The 7,828-nt window shown below is 40.4% G+C and overlaps 1 protein-coding gene and 1 gene segment (V, D, J or C); one reads left to right on the top strand and one right to left on the bottom strand.

Moving 5' to 3' along the window:
* ccdc177 (coiled-coil domain containing 177) overlaps positions 1-7,828 on the top strand; it is a 100,848-nt gene continuing 93,020 nt past the window's right edge. For 2 of the 3 annotated variants that reach the window (XM_025055448.1, XM_017033715.2), the window contains exons 1-2: positions 1-171; positions 887-1,039. The gene's annotated coding sequence lies outside the window, so the exon portion shown is untranslated. The remainder of the gene's footprint in view (positions 172-886; positions 1,040-7,828) is intronic. The other variant, XM_025055453.1, reaches the window with a different exon arrangement.
* Positions 1,048-2,112, bottom strand: LOC112487126 (T cell receptor alpha variable 12-3-like). The segment is given in 2 exon segments: positions 1,048-1,682; positions 1,777-2,112. Coding segments are annotated over 2 exon segments (354 nt in total).

Here is a 7,828-nt window from a genome sequence, read left to right as displayed (position 1 = left end):
ATTGGTCGCGGCTTTATTGACAACATTTTAACCACACCCACTGAAAGTCACCTGTCGTTCTGCTTGGAGCCGACGCTGCAGGTGCAACTAGCAAGTGTCCACAGGAAAATACAAACGAACGAACCACCTATTTAGCCTCTACAGGAAGAAAACGCGATAAACAACACCAAAGTACGTTAGTGTCATTAAACATTGATTCAGGACATCTGGGCTGAATGAACGTTTTTCACTTTTTCAAGAGTGTCAGTGGTATTAGCATACTTGTTAAACTAATGCTAATTACGCCGTGTTCAACGGCCAAACTGCTACCTCTCCACGCTCCACGGAAACTCGTGGGCGTTTTTACAGTTTCTCCGAGCGAAGTAAGGTTAACTCTTTTACCGAGTTAATGTTATAATTTTCGAGCTGTTTATCATGACGGGGGTGTTGATTTATTTATTTATTGTGTGCCTCGTTCCAAGGTAAAATTTAAAAATGTCCTCAGGGATGTTTATAGTTTCTCCATCACTGTAGCTGTTGTCTATTACTATTGTTTGGGCTGTGGCTCTGTGGCTGAGGGGTAGACAAAGCCATAACGTTGCCTATTGGACCAAAATAGTTAGAGCTAGCTCTGTGTCTGAGGTTAGTCATGTTTGTGATTCTGATTCTGAAACGTCGTTTTTTTTTTTAAATACATGAACATTGACCCAGAGTAGAGAGACGGTGGACGATGGTGTGTGAGTTTGATAGAGAGTCACTGACACCAAGGAAGTTGGACTCAAAATTATTGAGTCCAACGGACGAACCACCTGTTTGTCCTGTACAGGAAGAAAACGCAATAAACAACACAAAAGTACGTTAGTGTCATTAATATCTGTCCTAATATCTGCAACATTCTCTGACACAGGTCACATGGCCACTCTCTTTACAGGCACTCACTGGGATCTACAGGTGGCTCTGACCAGGTCCCACCTACAGTTTAGGGGTTCATGGGCGGATGTTCACGTCTTCATGGAAACTTCCAGTCACCTTGATGTTTTCACAGCTTCTGCAACATAAGGTAGGATTTTATTTATCTAGATGTTATTTACAATCCCCAACAGAGTAGAAAATGCTTCTTGATTTTTATTTATTTGATTTGATTTGATTTGATTTTTTTATATATATAAATAACAGCTATGGATCAAACAGTATTAGTAGAGTTCAGTCAAATATCACTTACAAGGCTTGACGTAAAAGTCATCAAATTGTGGTGTACAGGTACATTTAGCCTCACAAATACTTTGCTTACATTTGCAGTTTTATCCACTTTTTGTTGTTTAAAATTGTGTGTGTGGCCTTTCTGCAAGTGCTTCACAAAGCAGATTTTTTGAGAGGGAGTGACGTGGAAGCACATCACTGTGTGCTGGCAGCGCAGAAATACACTGCTGAGTGCGACAGGCTGGCACTGAGAATAATCAGAGATCCCGATAATGTGTCTTCTTTGGTCAGCTGGAACTGTTCCTCTGAGGAACCCTCGTAGGTGGGTGAGTTTTCACTATATGTAAACCCAATGAGGGTCATGGACAGACTGTCCTGTAGCTGCTGGTACCACAGCATCTGCAAAAGGGTGCTGTCACTGTGACTGCAGTTGATCTTGATCCTGGTGTTCTCCTTCACTAACTGAGGAGGGGACTGTTGAAATGTGACAGCGCTCACCTGACCTGTGGAGGACATGAGAGTCAGTTAATAAAGAAACGGGTGGCGATGAGTTCATGAGTTGCGATGTTGTTGGTGAGACACATTTGTTTGTCTTACAGTAGAAAGAGACCAAGAGGACAAACGTCTGTGTGGATGTAGACATTGTTAGACCAACACTGAGGGGAGGAGGAGTGAAGCTCAGGTTAAAGAGTCTCTGTCTGTCTGTGTGTGCGTGCGTGCGTGCGTGTGTGTGTTTGTGCAGGCATTAATCCATCCAACTTCCTTTTTTTATACATGTGCTGTGTCTCCATCTGTTGGCGTAAACTGTAATCTCTACACACAGACTGTGTTTTTAAATTATTTAAATTTTATTCTCTGTTAAATGACTCTTGTTCAAACCTCCCTGTGTTTCGTGAAAACATAAAAGATGTGAAACTAAAAACTTTATCAGAAGTTTGGTGTTTTGTCACTTGCTTCTGCCACTGTTACCTTCTATATTCTTCTGGTAGTTTTTGTACGACAAAGTCACTCTCTTCATTACTGTGTATACTTGCTACACCAAAGTACATGGCACTGTCCTGAGGGTGACTCAGGTTTTGGATGTGAAGAAAAGCCTTCTTCTCTCCGTCTCCACTCACACTGAAGCGCTTCTCAAATGCCTTTTCATGAATGGGCTTTTTATAATAAATGTAGCAAATTAGTTTCAGGGAATTGTCTCCTGCTGAGCGTTGGTACCAGAGGATTGTGTCGTAGCTGTTGATGGAATGAGCCAAGCTGATGTTAACCTCACTGTTGGCTTTCACCAGAAGGTCAGCTGGAGTCTGAAGTACTTGGTTTTCTTTACTGAGGTGAACACCTGTCAAAAGAAATGTTAGGATCCACGTTTCACCTAAAGTACATGCATTTCAATTTCACTGTTTAAGAGCTGGTAGTAGTGGTTGATACCTGATATACAGCAGACAGTGATGAAGGATGTGATTAGAGTGGATGGTGTCATGTTGACTGCAGAGACACGACAACAGACTCTTCTGTACATCTCTGTTTCAGAGGGAGAAACAGGAAGTGATGTCAGGAAAAGTCCCACTGGTTGTTTTAATTCAGTGTAATTAGATGAAGTGCAATTAAAGGAGCATTTATATCCCTCCATCCATCTGTCTGTCTTTCTTTTTTTCCATTTTTTTAATTGAAAGCTGTAATGTCCTACCCTCTGAAATGTGTGCTAATAACAAATGCTCCCCAAATACAGGCACACCCTGCACATATATTTATACACTAGTCACTCAAATATATAACTACAAATACATATGCACTTTGACGTCATAAGTAATATTTTTATTTGGGTTTTCTAATTCCAACATCAGTCCAACATCAGTCCTTGGTTATCATAATGGTTATCATTCTTTCTTTGTGTTCTTGCAGTAGTGCAGTTGTTCTCCAGGACTAAATCCATCCATCATCTTATATAAGTAATTTATCTAGTTTACATTATGTCCTTCACCCATTTGACACATCTCCTCCACTTACTCTCATCCAGTGGTTCTCAATTATTTTCTCTCATGCCCCCCCTTGGGGACAGAAATGTTTCCCCCGCCCCTGCGAATTGAAATATGTAGATTTTTTTCTGTACAAACCACTGTATGAGTTGCTGCCACCTAGTGACTGGAGGCTTGTTATCATTCAAGCTTTACAGCAGTGGTACACTTGTGTCCGTTTTGCCATATTCCATTCCTCACTGTGCCCACCCCTCACTGCTGTAATCTGTAAAAGTTAAATATACATTCTCTGTTGATGAGTAATGGACTGTACAGTGAAGATTGTGATGTCATGGAAAGTTAGTTTATTTTATATATATTTTTTTTTCTTGGTGCTCAACCATGAAGCTGTTGTACTGCATTTCAGGTGACACTGAAGAACAATATTGTTTTCAATGAAGTCGTTAACTGCAGCTGGCTGTGACGGCTGTACTCTAATCTTTATTCAAACCACAGTTGATAAAAAAAATGCTTTGGTTTGTGTAGATAGGTGACAACACCTATGTCAGTGTATGAACATATGTTGAGCAGCACATTTCAGCATACATTAGATGGCATCAACTTCAATAATATATTTTTAATGTAAATCCAACCTTGTTGTAATAACTGTAATAATATTAATATAATTCATAGAGTGGCGCTTTGGCCCAGAGGCAATGTCTCTGTCATTGGGGTGGAACCCCAGGGTTCACCTCCTGGACAAGTTCGAATCCCGGTTAGGGCGGTTAATACCTTCCAGTGGACTCACCACCCGCAGGAAGGCTTGGGGGGTTGGTATGGTGCAGTGTGATTTGGGTGGCGACTGCTGCCCCCGCGACCCGGTAACGGATAAGTGGATGAAAATGGATGGATGGATGGATGGATAATTCATAGATAATTCATTATACACAACAGTGACTCTTAGTTTTATGTCTGTTATAACATTGAGCAGCACAGTAATGCCGCTGTATGCACTGATGTATTGAAAACCACAACTGTCCTGCATATTTCTACATGATCAAAGATTTAATATTTAGTATTCCATGCTCACTTTACATTAAGTTGTGCTGTTATGTGAGTGTTGGACCAAGCACAGCTACTCCACACACAGGTGTCTGGCAGCAGTCCAAGTATTAACCATACATAGCTGTGTGAGGTTTTTGTTAACATTATGGGGTTTATGGTGTCAGTGTGCTTCATGAGCAGCACAGTAGTAAACTGCGCTGTGCTCATACTTGGGCACCTGAACAATAAGAGAACCATTCTTGGCTGTGTTTACTGCCATGTCCCCTTGAACAGCAAAGTTCTCCTTAAACACCTCTTCCATTTTTAGGTCCACATAGTAGATGTGTCCAACCAGCTTCATAGCTGTGTGTCCCGAGGGGCGCTGGTACCAGAGCATGACTCTGTAGTCGGTTTTTTCATGGAGGCAGAAAATCTGGGCTCTGTCTCCAGTTTTAATGATGAGTTCAGAGGGAGACTGGTGGACCTCCAGACCCAAACAAATGCCTGGGTGAGAAAACAAATGTTATCGTGCTGATCAGCATTTCTTAACGTGTTGTTTCTATTTGAAAAAAACATACAAACTGTTACCTAAATGACTAGCTGTTAGACAACAGAGGATTAGAAAGCAGACCATGTTGTCTTTAAAAATAAACATATCCGTTCTTGGTCAAATTTAGCCTCTGTGATGGAGATTCAACAGCTTATGCCCCTTTTTTTGGATGGAGGAAGTGATAAAACAAGAAGCACGAGTGAGGTGGGGTTAGGGGAGGGAGGTGAAGTAGAGCCTCAACAATTACGTATTTGAGAATACAAAACAATTGTATTCATTACTATACAATGTCCAGCTGATTTCCAGTAATTTTTATTTAGGTAAAACTGTAGAGAGAAGTCGAACAGTGGTGCAGAACAGTTCGGTGCTGCAGCCATGTGTGCGTAAACGTTGATTAGTTTATGTCTCGCAAATCTTGCTATTTTTAAATAAAGGATTGTAATTATTCTTTCCTTTGACTTGTGGTATTTTTGTTTGACAGTCTATATTGACAGTAATTAAAATGATATGTTTAAGTCTGTATACTTTCTGTGTACTTTTATTTCTAAAGAATAATAACAATACATAATAATACATGCTGAATCTGTTCCATTTGTTCCAATGTGCCTTTTACCACTTGGTTAATAAATCATTTTTGGGATTATTTTATTTTTAATTCAGGCTCAGAGTGTTTATTTTACTGTGGAGTATAAAGGTTTGCTGTGAGTGCATAGGAGGAGTCTGTTGTCATTCACAATCATATAATGTCTGAGGACATGGAAGTTTTGGTTTTGGTTTTTGTAGTAAGACTGTAGAACCCAGAGTCACTGTGCTAAACTGGCTGCACAGTAATAAACTGCTGTCTTGTTAGGTCCAGATGTTTGGAGATAACCCTTCTTTTCAGCGTTTCCACTTAAATCCCCACTAATGTTAAAATCCCCTTTATACTGATTCTCCATGGTCACATCTTTAAAGTACAAATACCCAATTAATTTCATAGCTGTGTCTCCTGGGGAGCGTTGATACCAGTACATCAATCTGTAGTCGGATTTGTCGTGGCTGCATAAGATCTGAACTGGGTCTCCAGATTTACAGAGAAGATTAGAGGGAGACTGATGGACCTCCAGACCCAGACAAATGCCTGAAGAGGGTGAAAAAAACCCAATGTTTTTTCTGTAATTTATATCACTGAGAACTCTGTTTATAAATTTAATTCCATTAGAGAAAAAAAACTAACCTGTGAAACAACAGAAGAGTAGAGAGAAAATCATCTCTTCTGAAAATGATGTCCAGACAGAATTGCAGCTTATGAATAATCACGATTCTTCTGATACTGAAACCCAACTGATCAGAGCTGGACAATATATGGAGTTTTTAGGATTACTGATTTGATAAAATAACTTAATTTTAGACGCAGTATAGAATGGGATTATACCATTAACGTCAATATATGTACACTTTGCTCTCTCTCTGTTTCTCTCTCTCTCTCTCCCTCTCTCTCTTTCTCTCTCTCTCTCTCTCTCTGTCTCTCTGTCTCTCTCTCTCTCTCTCTCTACTGACCCCACCCACACCTACCTATTTTACACTGAGATAACACTGAAATGCAGGACAAGATGCTACGGGGTAGCCAAAGAAGATTCAGCTTCAGTCAGTAAAAAGAAGACTTTCAGCTTGGTTATTTGTTGTGGTTCAGGTTTTATACAGTGTTAGATGAGCAGTAAATGTTTTCTGTTGGGAATGCCGGACACCAGTTCAAAGCAAAAGTTGCAGCCACTTGCAGCAGTGTGTTAAAGTTGGGATGTGAGAGATGAGATCTGATGGAAAGAGTTGTGAGTTAGTGTCAGAGTCAGGACTGAGACAGTGTCATAGGTTTTGCCTTTTCCTGTTATTTACTGAAATAAAACCCCTTTAAGTGCACTCTTTTTCTCATGTCGATGCAGTAGTTGCTGTGATAATATGAACAAAATAATAAAAACTATAGATGTCTGTAGGTAGAGGGCAGCACTGTGTTTACAACATTTTTATTCAACATATGCATGTTTAGCATTTAATGCTTTGTTTTTTATTACATATTACATATTTACATGTGCATTTCCATAAAATCTGTTTTAATTAGGAAATATGACTTTGCCTTCTTTTGTTACCTTATTATAGGGATGCTATGGATGTCCAAAGGTCTACAGAGAGGCTGGTTCAGTTGAAGTGTAGCTAGGAGGAGTCTGACTGTGGTCTAATTTAATATTTCAGATAGTTTTTGTAGAAAGGTAGTGGGAGCTGGAGTCACTGTGCATAACTGGCTGCACAGAAGTAGACTGCAGTCCGCTCAAGTCCAGCTTTTGGGATTACTAGAGAACCATTCTTTGCAGCATCTCCTCTTAAATCGCCTACGATGTTGAAATGTTCCTTGTATGATTCTTCGATTGTGTCCTTTTCGTTCAACAAAAAGCCAATCAGATTCATAGCAGTATCTCCTGATGGGCGCTGGTACCAGAGCATGACTCTGTAATCTGTTATACTATGGGTGCAGTAGATCTGAACTTTGGCTCCAGGTTTGGTGATTACATCAGAATGAGACTGATAGACCTGGAAACCCAGACAAACACCTGGGGGGAAAGAGAAAAAGAAGGTAACCGTGGTAGAAATCAAGCAGTTATACTGATGTGGGTTAAAGGTTATTACCAAAAAGTCCAAATAAAAAAAGGAGTTTCTGCATGCTGACTAACTGTTTGACTGAGCACAAAGCCCTGTCCTCTCATCTTACTCTCATTTTATAGCAGTGCTGTATATGTTAATCTGCAGAGCACCAGTGCCACCTACTGGGCAATGTAAGAGTCAAAACACGCACACTTGTTTCGTTGATTTGATTTGTTGGGTACTTAGTGAATCTGCCCTCAGGTCTGGGTCTGCAGTGGCTCACTGCCATCTAAAGGTGAAGGCAGACAAAAGTAGCATAATGTGGCTCAAAATAATTAAGCAATAATACAGTAAAAATTGTGGCGCTTTGGCCCAGAGGCAATGTCTCTGTCATTGGTGTGGAACCCCAGGGTTCACCTCCTGGGCAAGTTCGAATCCCGGTTAGGGCGGTTGGTACCTTCCAGTGGACTCACCACCCGCAGGAAGGTTT

This window comes from Cynoglossus semilaevis, chromosome 1 (assembly GCF_000523025.1).
Source record: "Cynoglossus semilaevis isolate Cse_v1.0 chromosome 1, Cse_v1.0, whole genome shotgun sequence".
NCBI lineage: Eukaryota > Metazoa > Chordata > Actinopteri > Pleuronectiformes > Cynoglossidae > Cynoglossus > Cynoglossus semilaevis.
Note: the sequence above shows the minus strand (reverse complement) of the source record. Positions and strands in the feature narration are given on the sequence as shown.